The sequence below is a fragment of the Epinephelus fuscoguttatus genome, linkage group LG6, assembly GCF_011397635.1.
Source record: "Epinephelus fuscoguttatus linkage group LG6, E.fuscoguttatus.final_Chr_v1".
Classification (NCBI taxonomy): Eukaryota; Metazoa; Chordata; class Actinopteri; order Perciformes; family Serranidae; genus Epinephelus; species Epinephelus fuscoguttatus.
In genome coordinates, this window is record NC_064757.1 from 14,723,591 (window position 1) to 14,739,754 (window position 16,164).

Here is a 16,164-nt window from a genome sequence, read left to right on the forward strand (position 1 = left end):
CAGGGATGGGCTGCCCCGGCTTTACTTTGCAAGGCACGTGGGGGAATTTTCACTTATAGATCGTCTCCGGAGCAACGCAAGTGTGGCCGTTTGTTGACTGTGAGCTATGTGTCACGCGACAGTACTGTGACACTGTTTTTTTTGTTGACTTCCAGTTCTCCTTTGACAAAGTACTGATTCAAGACGAGACAAAGTAAAACATTTAGCGGTACGTATTATCTAGGTTAATGGAGATAACTGAGGACCGGTGGGACGTGTTGAAATAACTAAAGGTAACGTAAAAACAAACTCTTACCAAGCTATCGTTATGCTAATGCTAGCTTACTTAAGGTTTATAAGTTACTAGCTAAGTGCTTGTGTTGCATATGATAAGAGGGGGTAATTCAGATGTCGGCACGGCTAACGTTAGCTGTTTTCTCCGTGTACATACTGGTGACAATGTTTAATTTACATGTCTAACCCTCTGTGTTTTCTTCGTAGGTTTGAACTCTGAAGTTCGTAATAAAGAATAACTTAAACCATTAAGAGGAGAGAATGGCTAACAACAGGGATGCCGGTGAGAGCACCCCTCTATTGGACTCAGGCTCTGGGAGCAGACCCCCAACACCATCAGTTTTCCATGGCAGAAGACTAGCATGTGCAGCCATCCTGCTGGCCGAGTCATTAGAAAGGATTGCATTTTACGGCATCACTTCCAATCTGGTCCTTTTTCTCAACAGTGACCCCTTTTACTGGCAGGGCACCCAGGCGAGCCAGGCACCTCTTGTGTTCATGGGTGTCACTTACCTGATTTCTCCATTTGGAGGCTGGCTGGCGGATGCGTACCTTGGGAAATTCTTGACAATTGCTTTCAGTTTGATCCTATATTTTCTTGGCATGCTATTTTTCCCTTTCATTTCAAGTGATGGCACCAGGATACAGCTATGTGGACAAGAGGCAGCGTTTCCTGTGCAACCTGCTGAGTGTCTGAGCACAAACGATACCGTTCCAAACAATGTAACCTGCCCTATTCGTGACCCATATTGTGGCCCAGTCATCTATGGTGGCCTTTTTTTAGTTGCATTGGGCGTGGGTACTGTGAAGTCCAACATCACTCCCTTTGGGGCAGATCAGGTAGAGTATGAACAATATTATCTTCAGATCTCTAAGTTTGTGTCAAGTAAATAATGTTGAAAGTAGACACGGGGTTCGTCGTAGGCTAGGAGATGTTTAAATACCATTCATTTCCTGACATTGGCCTGTATTAGATTGGGTATGCAGTGTGACATCGTGGGGGTCAGACATGTCATGGGATTTCTTTTGCACCATGACAGTTCACTTAGATATGCATGGCCTTGAACATCATGGCTACTTATACATATTTCCACTATAAAGCTGACATTTTAGAGCACAATATAGAGCCAATGACAACCCCTCTCTTCCACTCACTCACAGTAATGTATGTACACACACACACACAAACACTCCAAATGATGGCAGTAAGAGCACGTCTCACAGCCTGGTGACAAGTAGCGTCAGATTATCCAGAAGACCCTGTCAAGAAGCAGTCACAGAAATGGGAAAGTTCATCAATGGGGTCTTTGTTTTTCAAAATAATCTGGGTAAAACCTTTCAAAGGGAACTGGTGGGGTGAATATGATTAGTTCTTGAGCCCACTACGCTTATTACAAGATTTTCACGTTTTTGTCAATGCTCCTTTTGATCCTGTTCAAACACACAAAATACACAACATCAAGCAAAATCCATACATTAGAGGGAAACAAAAGAGAAACACAGAAATGGATACAACTTAAAGCAGCGCACAGCAGACGAAAACAGCATTAGATGGAATAAATCAGCTACATTTTGCTGGTGCCAGTAATTGTCAACCAAAGGCAATTATAAAACTTGACAAATATGTTCCTTTTTTATGAGTACTAAAGATAATATGAACTGCAGAACTCTAGATTAAAGTCCTTAACAAGTGGCAGTGGGAGCTCTTAATACTTGATATTTGCTCGAATTGAGTTAAATAGAATATTTTCTGTAACATGCAGCGTGGTTTCTGTCTAAACAACAATAATTGCACCTTCTTGCGATTGCCATAGTCAGTGTGAGTATTTTTTTTATTAATTAATATGCAGCTTGATCATTGTAATCATGAAGTAACAGATTTACTGAGGCTGCTGTTGCATCTGTGAAGGCAGCTGGTGGTGGATAGATCTTATTGAGACATGACATTAAGGCAGGTTACAAAGGGTAGGAGACTGTAATGCCACTGTCTGCCTTTCTTGTCCTTTTATGAATCACTGCAGATGTATTGTCTATCAGCCTTTGATCACTGTAATATTTCCTGATCATATTCTGTATTTGATGGAGGGTCGACAATGAATGATAAATTAGATGTTTGTCTTGTCCTCACATGACTAAAAGCTGGAGGGAACACATCCACTTATGCTGATTGATCTTGTGTCAAAACTAAACGTAGGAATTATAAAAGCACCCTGCTCAATGTATGTATTATTTTGAATGCGCTGTAATGCAGTTCTCTATAACACACAGCAATCAGGTGGTCAGTGTGAGAATGATGATGAATTTCGTAACTGACGCTGCACAACTGCAGAAACAACTCCAGGAAGATTTACGCTCAGCATTGGCTTGTGAATGCTGTGACATTATCTCCTCACTAGTTAATTGTAGCTGTACCGCTGCATCTTTTGTGCTCATATATAAAAGACATATCCACTTCATCACACATTGATAAAATCTTTTCCTCCAGCGGGGATAACTGCTCGTGGAATGGATCAGTGCCATTATGAGAATAATAATATTTGCTTGCATAGACATTTGCCAGAATTTATTGCAGTTTTGTTAAGCTAATGGTGTAGCCTATCATAGCAAATTATGCAAGCAGATAAAGAATAAACAAAAAGTTGCTGTTTATTTTGGTTATCCTTCAACTAAGATAGAAAAGAATCACGCCTCTCCTGTTGCTTTTTATATTCACCAATTTCATATGGCTGTAGATGCAAAAAGATTTCACTGTTAATTACATTTTTATCACACTAAATACAGTCATTTTCATGTGACATCACATCCCCTCTGAGTTTCAGCTTGTGATCATTGTTCCTCTTTATGTAGTGCAGTTTGTCTTTCTGTCCTGTATTATCAGGATTTTACATTTTGTTGACAAATGCACCTGCTGTTAAAATGCATAATAGTTGGTCTTCCTGGATTCATTTTCCTCATGTGACATTGAAAACTTGCATATCAAAGTGCTGATGAGCACACTTCTTTTATAGCTGACAAATGCTGCTAGCTGACAGTCAAACTAGTATGACATACAGCTGTAAAAGTGTTCAGAGTACAAGGTCTTATCTATGAGACAAATCTGTCTTTAAATTCTCACTTTAGTGAGATGAATGTTTGCTGTCATCTTGCATTTTTAGGTCAAAGACCGAGGACCAGAGGCCACGCGCAGATTCTTCAACTGGTTCTACTGGTGCATCAACTTAGGAGCTATTCTGTCTCTGGGAGGTGTGGCTTACATCCAGCAAAACTTCAGCTTTGTGCTCGGCTACATTATCCCCACTGTGTGCCTCGGGGTCTCCTTCCTGGTCTTTCTCCTGGGCCGTACTGTCTTCATCACTAAGCCTGCTGATGGCAGCGCCTTCACAGATATGTTCAAGATCCTGGGCTTCGCCTGCTGTTCAAAGAAACCAAAGGAGCCCAACCTGCTCCGGTGAGAACGGCATGTCACTTCTGTGTGTCAGTCATTTCAAAGGATTTTTTTATGTAGTGATGGGAAAAAGACTACATAAAACTGTATTGTCAGGCAGTTAAAGCGGTAAAGTCATTCCCTCAATGACAAACAGCACGCTGACAATAACTGTGTCGCAGCAAAGCATTCATCAATCTCAATGGGAAGGCTCTTTCCAACAGAGAGGCAAATATTTTTTGTTCATGACAAAGTTAAGTGGGATGGTGACTCCAGAGGAATAACACAGCTAGGTGTTGTTGGTAGACCTTAATGTTAAAGCCGCCTTTGATCCCCCCTGTATAATTCTTTTCTGAAGATGAATGTCCGGGCATTCATCTTCATTCCCTGTGGTGAAAAGTTATTCTGAAGTGCTGTTACTTGACTTTGAACCAAAGTAGCACAATTGGTTCAAAAACTTAACATTGAATATTTTAAGTTGGGCAATCCAGCAGCCTTTCAAGAATTCCATATTAAGACATTTTCTCCAGAGATGTGGATTATAGGCTTTAGAATATAGTTTCTTCCCTGTCTCTAGAAGTGCTTTAATTGAAGGGTAAGATGTTCACAAAAAAGGCTGATTAAGTCTCACACAGTTTATAATAAGAGTTTGTTTATTTATGTTTATTTTGTGCTATCAATCACACTGTAGTTTTAGATAGTATTTTAAAGGTTATTTTTTTCTCTTTTATCCCCACGAAGCAACAAACCAACACTACTTGACAGTGCCAAAGTGACCTTTGGAGGAAAATATCCAGAAGAGAAAGTAGAGGAAGTGAAAGCCCTGGTGAAAATCCTCCCAGTTTTCTTTGCCCTTATCCCATACTGGACCGTATACTTCCAGGTAAGGTCAACCTATGAGTCATGTTTAACGCAAGATGAAAAATATAAAGCAATTTAATGTGGGACTAAAAGCTTTCTGGATGCAGATATGCACCCGCCATGTGTTAATATGTGGGTAGATTATTATCCGTTTTAGTACGGGAGAAGAATGGTTTTGCACCAGGCACCCTGGTGGTCATGAAGTGGAGAATTACTGCATGCTGAGACTCTAATCTCCTTATTGTGTTGCAGATGCAGACAACGTACATCCTGCAGAGCCTCCATCTGAGGATTCCTGGTGGTGAGCCGAACATCACAGCTGACCCCCACAAGGTAACCTAAAAATTAGACACTCAGTGCTAGTACTCGTTTCTTGTTTACTTAAAATCAATAGCAATGGTGTGGTGACATGTAATAATTTTGTTGTGTTAAATACACTAGTATGTAGCTCTATCCTGTCTCTTCATAAGTAGGTTTGAACTAGATTTTTCACTGCTGAAACTAAAGGAGTCAGTAGGTCACTGACACACAATGGTAGGCAACAGCTGGAGGCAGCAGCAAAGGTTGGTAATACCTTGGGGATTAAGTCAGAACTTTACTTCACAGACTAATACCTCGCAGATTAGCAACCTGGCCGTGACTGTACCTCTCTGCAGCAGCGCCTCCAACTGATTCTTCCTGACAAGTGTTGCTGCTGTACCAGTGTCTCCCTCTGACAGATTGTATGTTAGCTTCTGTAGGGCTTTGATGACAGAATCCCCCACGGTTACACCACATGATATACGGCTCCTCAAAAATCAAAGGTTTAAAGGTGATGAAATGGGAAAATACTAGGAAGTGTAGTATGTATAGTGCGCCTGTTCTTTTTGAGCAGACAGTGAAGCGCACTGACTTCATGGAAAGGTGAAGTGAAACACTTGCTTGAAAACCACACAATCTAACAGAGTGCTGTATATATGGCATCTATATATATTGCTACATCTCACAATAATACTCACACAGAGACATGTGACGGTGAATCTATCTGACACAGTTTTGTTTACTTACAACCCACTGTGTTTAACTGTTTATGAAATACATCGGCATTTTTTTCACCCCTCCTTCACAGACTATTTATCTAGTATCAAAAACAGAACCAAGCCTTTTCTGCTACCAGCCTCGACACTTCTCAACTTCAAAAGGGAAGTGAGATTAGATGCCTCTGTGATTTGCTCCCTCACCTCACCTCACCTGACACATTTCAATGACAAAGCTGAAAAAATAATGTCTCTTCAAGGAAACAGAGCACAAAAAAAAATAACTCAGAGTGGAAGGCAAGAGTGAATATGTTGTACTTTATTAGAAGATAAGATGAGATCCTGAGATTACTACTCCAATGTAGCAGCATGTATTTAATGTCTCTGTGAATGTACAGTAAATCTGTTTTCACTATTTGCATTAGTACTGGTTTAAACTACTTTTTGTAAAGTGAATGTATTTTTAATTTATTTAAATTTGAAGCTACAATTTAATTTATTTGATGCATATAAAGAAGTGGTGGCCACCTTCTTGTTTATCATCTCTAAAGTTCCTAACCTGAGAACCATGACATGAGGTGTACAGAACATGTGTATGTTAGTCAGTTTGAGGAAGTATAATGAGCAGAACATCATGCCCACCACGAACCTGAGCCTGCCGGGACTCCTCCTTCATTCATGCCAGGCTTTCCTTGGCAAAGGAAAAGCCTCCCTTTTCACTCTCTATCATTTTGAATATGATAATGTGCAAACAAGGGAGGAAAACAATCTCTAAGGAGCTGCGTATAGATTGCCAGCGGTTACGCCGAGAAATGGAAATTCAATTTGAGAATAAATGATGCTATCAGAAGTGTTAAACCAGAGACACATTGGGAGCTTAGATGGTACTTGAAATTTGAATTGCAAAAAACATCTCCAGCAGTTTGCAGTCTGTCATTGCTCACTCAATGAAATATTGTCTTAACTCGTAGATTCCTTGTATGCTCATAGTGGATTTTCCCTCCGATTGATATTTTATCCCGTCTGTTTGCACGGTGTAATTATTCCTTTCATAGATTACACTTTATGGTGCTACGTTTAGAATGTGTGCTGAAAAATTGTACTTTTAATTCAGTCAGATACACTTTGTCTTGTATGCAACTATTAGAGAAGCATATAAAAACTACTTATGATAATATAAATAACACCAACGATAACTCCTCCATTTACTTACTAGTAATTTATTGATTTAAATATGTGCTATTTCTACTGTGAACTGAAGAAACATTTTTCATTTCATTATGTTTGATTTTGACCACCTGGGGGTGCCAAAGCAATATCAACCCCAAAGTGTACACACTCACATGCACACTCCTATACACATAAACACTTTGTGACCTGTGTTGCAATGCGCTGACATTCTCCTTAGTTTTTATGCTTTGTTGCTTTTTGCACACTTTTACCTCATCTTTCTCCCCTGGATCCCCCCAGATGACGTTCCGCTTCCCTGCCGCCTGGCTCACCATGTTTGACGCAGTGCTCATCCTCATGCTGATTCCCCTTAAGGACAAAGTGGTGGACCCTATCCTGAAACGCCGCGGCCTGCTGCCTTCGTCTCTGAAGAGGATTGCAGTGGGGATGTTCTTTGTTATGTGGTCGGCCGTGGCAGCGGGTGAGTGCAAAAACAGACGTGTTCTTTCTACGCTGTCACATAAATTGGCCAAACAAACACAAATGAAACAACAAAGTGAGAGCTTGTAGTTAATGCCACATGCAATCAGTACTTCAAAGGCAATGAGCAATGCAGCTTTAGTGCCACAGCTACACTATTTATTCATTCAAATCCTAAATGCTGTTTTTGTAGAACTTGGTGCTAATATGGCAGTTCCTCACCAACAGTGAGAATACAGTATTTTTGCTAAAGTATCTTTTGATCAGCTCTATGTATGATTAACAGGTATTTGGCTAATCCTTAATGGTTGCTTTTACTGTGTTTCTCTTGGTGCGACTCAGCAGATGGTCTGTCACAAAAGTATTAATTGTCCCTGAATCAAATCATCACTTTCCACCTGGCAAGGGAAAAGCAGCCCTAGAGTTTTGCCTTTCCTCCTCGCCCTGTGGAGCACAGGGGGAGCTGTGGCATCTTACTTTTTGGTCCTGAGTGACTGCACCCGCATGCGGCAGCACTGCTCAGTCCCATTCACTTCTAGACTGTGGATTATTTTGGAAATCAAGTCTCAGCCAGGCCTGTCAGCGGGTGCTGCTGCATTGATACATCCAGGCTAAAATGTTTTGAGAGAGACACGCCTGGAGGCAGGAAGAAAGCAAATCAGTAACACTCCTGAGGATCAATGCACATTATATTTTCCCCAACCACTGCCCTTTCTCAGATGCACAATACATCCTCCACATTGAATACGAACATGTTCTGTCATTAGTGACCTTTTAGATATTGACTGGTGCGCTTCAGCCACATTGCCAATTGACTGTTAACGATGCACTGAATCAAATTTGACAACAATTGTGAAGGATAATTACATTTTATTGTGAGTTTGTTAAATATTTTGTTCATACAAATTAAAATGAAGATAAATGAGGGTGTAATGAATCTACAGAAGTTCAACTTTCTAAATACAGAGAATAATATAATCTGATTAGCTCTGCCATTATTAAAGTTAACCCCTAAAGCCCCTATTAGAGGTCTGTGCAGTCCTGTTCATTATTTCAAATGATTTTTACCAAGTGCTCCTTGAGTCCAGATCGAAAAGCGATTTTGTATGCTGCATGAGCGGCCCCATGAATGCACTTTGCAACAAGAACACTGGAGCCGTCAAATAAGATCATACTTACTGTAAGTGTCATGTCACATTCCCAAACTGGTAGTTGTCTTAATCGTCATCTGCATAATGAAGTTATTAATTTCTGCCTCTTTGTAGTCGTCTCTCAGCAGAAAATATAAAGGCAGTAGTATATAAATGTTGTTCAATATCAAACTAACAAGAAGCATTGCAGTTTTTTTTTTATGGTAAAAGCTCACCTTATGACACGAAGAGCCTTTTTAAGCAGCTCAAATCCAAGTTCATATATTATGAGTGGCTGATTTATGCAGCTGTATGTACAGTAAATGGTGAGTATAATCTATAGGCTGAAGTTAAACGGAAGAGCACCCATCCAGCTCAGACAATACAGGACAAGACAAGACAGTTAGATAAGAACAATTGCAACTTTACAAACAATACATCACTCACAAAACATCATACAAAATGTACAATATATAGTCTTGGAAAACAGTTGATTCCATACAGAGGTTTAGAAGAGTGATCTCATGATTGGTTTGTCTTGAACCATGTGTAGTTTTAAAAATACTGAAACATCTATAGAGGGAAATTGACATCCATTTGTCTTCGTCTCCGACTGAGAGTGCAGATTGTCCAAAATAAGTTTTCCTAAATATATCCAAGCACTCACCTCTGACTGATTCCTTGGCCTCCCTATCGTTTTTCCTGCAGAATGACACATTGTTTAAGTAGTGATGGCACAAGAATATAAAGTAATTTATACATCAGGCACATATCTGCAAAAGAAAGAAACCTGTCAAATATCAATAAGTTATATTTTTGAATATTGGTACAGTGATGAAGGCTACTTGTTTTTTTGTTAAGAATTTTGTCAGACTGTTTTTATGGGTAAGAGAGAGGAAATGGTGCTGGACTAAATTCATCCTTTCGCCTTATTTTATATAAACATGGAGAAGAAGAGATGGGGAAAGTTTGCAGACGGAGAGTACTCAGATGTTCTAGTGAGTTATTAAAGCCCGACTTAGCCCATCAAAAACATCCTTTTCAATCACAGAGATGCGGTGAAAGGTCTATTAACCAAATCTAATGTGTCTACTTTTCGGTTTAAAGTAATATTTTCTTTTCAGAGAACATGAGCATTCCTGGGAGGAAAGGTGCTCTAACATGTTCATTTTCTGATGTTCAAAAGCTATTCAGGTATTTACTTTTCCATTTGGCTTCTTGAAAGAAAGTGCAATCCCTGCATTTGAATTCAGACTAAATGAATTCTGAATATTGCAGAAAGCAATTTTGAGTCCTGGGAGTGGAGAGAAAGGGTTTATGATGGTGCACTGGTGTGGCCATTGGTCACAGAACAGTAGGTGAATACACAACTAGTGTGCAACACAGTTCTGACCTGGATTTTAGGAGTCAAATCAGACAACTGGATAAAATCTGTATGGCAATGGACTGTGTAAAATTAGTTATTTAGATATGGTATTAATGATAGTGTATCTGCACAGTGTTTTAATAATTATTCATCCAAGAATAATGTGCTGAGCCTGTATGCTGTTTATCCCCAGCACTGCCTCACATTAATACAGTTACACGCATTGGCTCCTGGGAGCTGCCTTACAGTGTTATTACATTTTGAACTGCATTTCCTTCAGCTGGCTGTCCGCGTGTCCTCAGTGCTTATCTGCATCTGTCCACTAGCTGAAATCATGTTGTGCTCAGAGACTGACAGATGGAGAGCTGTGAACAACCAAGTGTGACATCCTTTGCCCAGAGAATAGCCAGTCCAACACATCGAATTGTCAGCCCAGCCACTCTGTGTCCACAACATTGGCCACACCACTGCTGTTCAGAGTTAGAATCACTTTCATCACTGCGTGCAACAAATGCGAAGGAATTTGTCATGATGTCATTGGTGCGGCGATATTTCACAGAGTTTCATCGCACTCGCTGACACGCGTGGCACAAGGACAGCTGGACCTCCCTTGTAGTGCAAAGGGACAGCTGAAGACATGCTGTCAAGCGGACAGTGCACTGTTTCTGATCTGCTTTTCATTTACGCACAACAGTCCCAGACTTAAGCCACATACTGGGGCCAGCTCTGAAAAGCTGCGCTGACATTGCTTTTGAAGAGATTTTTTTTTAGCACATTTTTATCACATTCTCTTAACTTTATAATCTTCTTTGGCTAAAACTCAATGGCTTTTAGGTGTCCAAAAGCATCTCTATTTTTCATAAAAGCTGGAGCACAGTTGCCAGGGATCACACTGGGCTGTCTGATGTGTGACGTTTAGTACGGGAAAAAAAAGGCAGTAGTGTGTGTTTATAGTGTGACTCTTGCTCTTGGCAGCCCAGTAGCCACACTGCCCGAGATGGACGGCTGGTATTATAGGATAGCCGGATTACAAGGCTACAACTCCTCTCAAATACAGCATTAAGTGTAGTTATGATAGGAGGCTGTCTCTGGGAGTTATCTGGAAATAGCCGCTGGTTACATGATAATAGCTCTATCGAATAAAGCTTTTAGCAGGCGGCAGCCGTTGATGACAACTGCTTGGGTCTTATTATTGAACCGTCTGCACTGGTCCATTTCTAACTGCCATAATATGGAGGCATGCAGATGTGATCTTAATTAAATGGTAGGGTAGCCGTAAAACTAGTTATATGCTTAATGGAGTGTCACTGAATCCTCTAACTCTGGTAGTGTTTAGCCGTTTGTTGGTGTCATGGACTTTAAATACAAACACTTGGCTGTTTTCCTGACTGAAATGTACAAGTCTTAAGATTCAACCGATGCCCTTTTTGCATTTTTTTTCTTTAGTTAAGTGTACTGTATGTTGCAGAATTTTAGCTTATATACAGTACATGTGTGTAGTGGTTCTTTTCTTTTATGTTTTTGAATACTTCCTTTTTAATTTTTCCTTTTTCTGGTCATGGAAATCACGTTAACATAATACAGAAATGCAAGTAGTGTATATAAATATGAGCCCCTCCCCCCAAGGCTCAAGAAAGAGAAACTACAAACAAAAAAAAGAGAGAAAAAGAGAGAACTAAAAAGAGAAGCATGGGGAACCACACAGGAACATCCCATTTAAATACACAGGAAACAAAAGCCTTTTTTTGAACACAGTGTAACAGTATGCACATACATCTGTTCAATTGCTGTGGTAAAGTGAACATTCAATGAAAGTAAAGTCTTCAACAAAGTCCATGAAAAGGCTCCAGGTTTTAAAGGAGTTCTTGCAGGCTTTACTTACTTTATATGTGCGTTTTTCTGAAGGCAGAACAGAAAGCACCTCTCTTAACCACTGTAAGAATCACGGGGCTTTATTTGACTTCCAGTTTAAACGAATAAGTCTGCCAACCACCAGTGAAGCAACCACTACAGCATTAGCTTGCAGAGTTATGACCTTTCATTTTAGGGGTGGGATACCAGAGAAGACTGTGTTGTGTGCAGTGTTTTAGGACAAATCTTTGTCCAATTTTTTATTACGTTTACCCTCTGATAACTTTGCATTTTTTCCTGTTTCTGTCCCCTCAGGTATTTTGGAAACCAAACGCCTGGAGATCGTCAAAGCAAATGGTACCATTGACCAGGTGCTTGGCAACGTTACCTACTACGTGGCAGATTTACCCATATGGTGGCAAGTTCCTCAATATGTGCTGATAGGAATCAGTGAAATCTTTGCCAGCATTGCAGGTACAGTTGTTTGACATCTCCATGTGTCTCATTTGCAGCGTGGTCAGGTAGACGTGATGATTCAGACTGAAAGTGAAATACAGTATCCTCCAGTGATCAGCCTCATGGTCTGAGCCACTCTGAATGGATTATAGGCTAAAAACTGTTGTGCCCGTTTTTCTTGTAGAATACAATGAAGACTAATGTGAAAACTGTTTTTGACCAGCTTGTTTGATTTATTGCCTGCACCAGCTTAATGTGTTTGGGGCTTGTAGTCCAGAGTAAATAGCCCAAGAAGTCAATCGATAATTGATTATCCTGATTTTCTCACACTACTGCAAGACATTGTTCAGTAATGGGACATTTTATAAATAAGGTGTGGATAAAGTAACCTTTTAAAATTGAAAGGATGATGAAAGCTGTGCCTTCGGCCAGGCCAGTGACCATCTGCACATTAGCGCTCTTCCTTTGCTTGTTGTCCACACAGATACACTAGATAATAAGATGGATGAATGCACAGACATATTCCTAACACTGTAACATGTATCCCCAAGGGTAGAGCCACAGAGGCAACACAATTAACATCATAACGTAAACTTTTCACCTCCATGTTCAGTCAGCTGGTGTGTTGACATTTACCACTTTGAACTTAAATATATACCAGCATATGAAGTAGTAATCACAATGTATGCCATGCCTTCTCTCCCACACACACTTGCACTCAAGAGAGATGATACTGACAAATTGTACTGACATGCTCTCTAATGCTAGTTCAACTCTTAATTATCCAATTAGTGCTGACACGCTGTTCATAGGGACGTATTACACTTGAATACACAGAATATGATGATATGTTTAATTATCAGTCCAACGCTTTGAGTGTGCTGACAGTTTTACTTGCATGTAGACCAAAGAGGCAGAGAATGAGTCTTAAACATCCTTATAAGAATGCTACGTGTCAACTCCCACTTTCGGAGGCATTATCCTGTAGACTCTGATGGCTGCAGGAACAAAGGAAAAGTCACTTGCTTTCTGTAATGCTGCGTAGAATGGAATCAGGGAGATGGTAGATGGCATGGTGGATATCATTTCAGTGGACGAGAGCAGGATGGTAAAATTAGGTGAGGCCGGCAGAGAATAACGGCAGTGGCAATGGTAGACTGCGTTGCCACTCTTACTTGAAATATTTTTACTTTTTTCCATTCTTTGGGATGGAATTTACAACCTGAAATTAAGTAGCTCCGTCACACAAAGCAAAAATGTCGGTGATCTGAACAATACTGGTCATTACTAGAAAAATTACGTAAAATAATGAAGACAAAATTATTTTATTTAATGTATTTCATTTCAGTCTTTGCAAACAATATGGCATCTCTATTGCAACATATCATATCGTCATGCATGTTTCATTTAACTCTCCTGCCATTCAGTGTTTGTTTGTTTGTTTTTCCCATGCCGTCCAGACGGTGTTGTCTGTCTGCCGTCGACAGTTTGATTCCTTGTAGCAGCATAAACCCAACAGTATGTTACGGTGGTCTGGCTCATTGATTTGCAAGAATGTCCACAATGGCCCTGCACAACCAGAGATATTGCTTTATTTAAAGGGTATAAAAAATTCTGCAGGTTGACTGATCTCTCACTGTAGAGCACAAACAAATTCTGATTCATCTCCATCGGGATGGCAGCCAAAGTTCCAAAGGTAGATATCTCAAAACCTTTGCACAATAAGCCAAAACTATCTGCATGGCTCAGTACCAATTGGAGTGTGACTTGGGTAAATTAACTCTTTCTGAAAGTCTTAATTTTTGTAGTAACCCTCCTCCTCATTCATTATAAGAAGGTGCCTAATGGTTCCTTTGTAAATGGCTTCTGTAACAGAAGATAGGAGAATTTCTTCGGGGGAAAAAAAAAATCACAATTCTAAGTTTTTATTTTCAGCACTTGGACCAACTTCTCACACCAGGAAGCTTGTGAATATGGCCCCCAGGTCTGATTTGAATTTAAAGTTGTATTACTGTTGCTGCTCAGATGATTCATCCCAGTAAATATCATCCGAAGACACATGCTCATCAATACGAGGCCACCCATAATCGTTCACTGGAAATGTAGCAGTGTTTGCTCTCCCCAGAGAAATAGATTCCCTGTTCTTCTCCGGGAAAATGATTAAAAAGAAAAGCATTGAATCAAAGCAGGTCAGAATAGTTCACACCGGAGCTGACAGCCGCAGACTTCTTTTTGATACTTTCAGGGTATCAGCTGGAAACTGCTCAGCAAGCCAGCTCGTTTTTTAATTCTTTTTTGAGCCCTGACCTAAACACGAAATGCCGTTTCATTAAAAGCTACGAGAAGTAAGGCCATATTGCCCCAGTAATACAATAATGTGACAAAGTGAGAAATTGCTCTAATGTTGTATCAAATTGCGGCTGCAGAATCTGAGACAAGAACGGAAGCAACATCAACAGTATTCTGCTATATTAAAAGAGGGGAGTTTGTGTGTGTGAAAAATGATATGAAACACTGCAATGTGGCAGCTGTGGGCCATTTTTATCTTACACTATACACACACTAGAAATCTGCCTTGTATTGTGTTTATCGGTTTTGTGTCCATAGTTTTTTTTCTACTCTCCCTACATGTCTTTTCCTCTCTAGCCTCTACAGATCATGGCTTCAGGCCTCAGTTATCTCAGTGAATCGGGTTTGTTAAAGCCTGGAGCCATGATTGAGCCATTCTCCTATTACTACGGGTCATGCTGTTGTAGGCCCTTCGATATAGCACTTGCTTTATTTCTATATCAAGAGTGAAGATTGAACCATTAATATTTAAGACTTTTTTTTCTCCCCCCACCCCAGTGGAACGATTATCAAGCCAATCCAGTCACTGCAGGGTGTTTGTACGAATGAACATTCACATTCGTCATCTTTAAGTTTAAAATCCATGGATATTGAAATTTGTTTAATAAGCCTGGGTATTATGAAGCCCTTGAACAGAACTCCATAAGGCTTCTATAAAACACTGGATTTTGCACAGAAAACTATCAGCGTCCCTATGAAAGTCAAATCCAGACATAACAAAGCTATAGGGATCCTTAAAATAAACTTACTCTCCTCTCTCCCTCCGTACCATCCCACAGGGCTTACTTCAAGGAAATTGGCTGACAGAATTGTGACATATGTCTGGTTAAGAGGAGTATTTCCCCTTAGTCTTCTTCTGTTTGAATAAATCTGTTTAAAACCTCCGGTGCCGTCAAACTTCCTCGCTGCAATCCCCAGTCTTGTAGTAGGATGGGTAATTCTTTGCTTGTACACCACCAGAGTTTGTCTGCTTTCAGGCAATAAGAATATGCAAAAAACTTTTGCAAAATGATTGCCCACAGTATTTTAATTATGTATTGCACTTTTGAAAATGTTAAAGGCTAATGTTTTTTTCTAAGAAAGAAAAATCACCCCTCTAAGGATGCCCTTGGGAGGAAAACATGATATATACATTTTACATTCCATGCCTTTTTGTGGTTTTATTTTTTTTCTCAGTAACTCTGCCCTTTTGGTTGAGAAAGGTCAAGCTCACTTTATTCTGTGAATTATTTGTTGTCACAGACAGACAAGAGCTGGGTTAAATACAATATTATGATGTTGTTCAGTTCTGTCCCCTTACTTTGCAGAGCTGTATCTGAGACCTCAGATACATCATAATGTTATGATGTTGATCAGTGCTGTCTCCTTACTTTGCAGAGCTGTATCTGAGACCTCAGATACATCATAATGTTATGATGTTGATCAGTGCTGTCTCCTTACTTTGCAGAGCTGTATCTGAGACCTCAACAACCTCAACAACCTTTGCAGTCTCCTGTGATATGCATAGCTATTGACCAGTGGGTTTTTTTTTTTTGCTATCAAAAGGTTAGCTTAGGATATAAACAAATGTATCGTTCTGAACTTTTGGAAAGGTCATTCACGTTTTCCACTGAGTAATAACCTTGTGTTTGCAATGCTCTTATCTCATCCCTTTTCTTCTGAAGCTTTTTTTCCCCCCACAACGAGCACAGGTATCTGTAAGGAAGCCGTTCGTCACATTAATTTGTGCAATGTCCCCCTCCAAGGAAGGTCTTAAAAGGCAAATGTATTTAACAGCAGCTCCCTAAT

General features: G+C 40.0%; 1 protein-coding gene across 1 annotated transcript in view; it reads left to right on the plus strand.

Moving 5' to 3' along the window:
• Positions 1 to 6: 6 nt before the first annotated feature.
• slc15a4 (solute carrier family 15 member 4) overlaps positions 7 to 16,164 on the plus strand; it is a 32,073-nt gene continuing 15,915 nt past the window's right edge. The window contains exons 1-7 of the mRNA XM_049577984.1: positions 7 to 272; positions 481 to 1,113; positions 3,429 to 3,721; positions 4,439 to 4,580; positions 4,811 to 4,891; positions 7,045 to 7,225; positions 11,887 to 12,045. Coding sequence (XP_049433941.1) covers positions 535 to 1,113; positions 3,429 to 3,721; positions 4,439 to 4,580; positions 4,811 to 4,891; positions 7,045 to 7,225; positions 11,887 to 12,045 — 1,435 coding nt within the window. The 5' untranslated portion in view covers positions 7 to 272; positions 481 to 534. The remainder of the gene's footprint in view (positions 273 to 480; positions 1,114 to 3,428; positions 3,722 to 4,438; positions 4,581 to 4,810; positions 4,892 to 7,044; positions 7,226 to 11,886; positions 12,046 to 16,164) is intronic.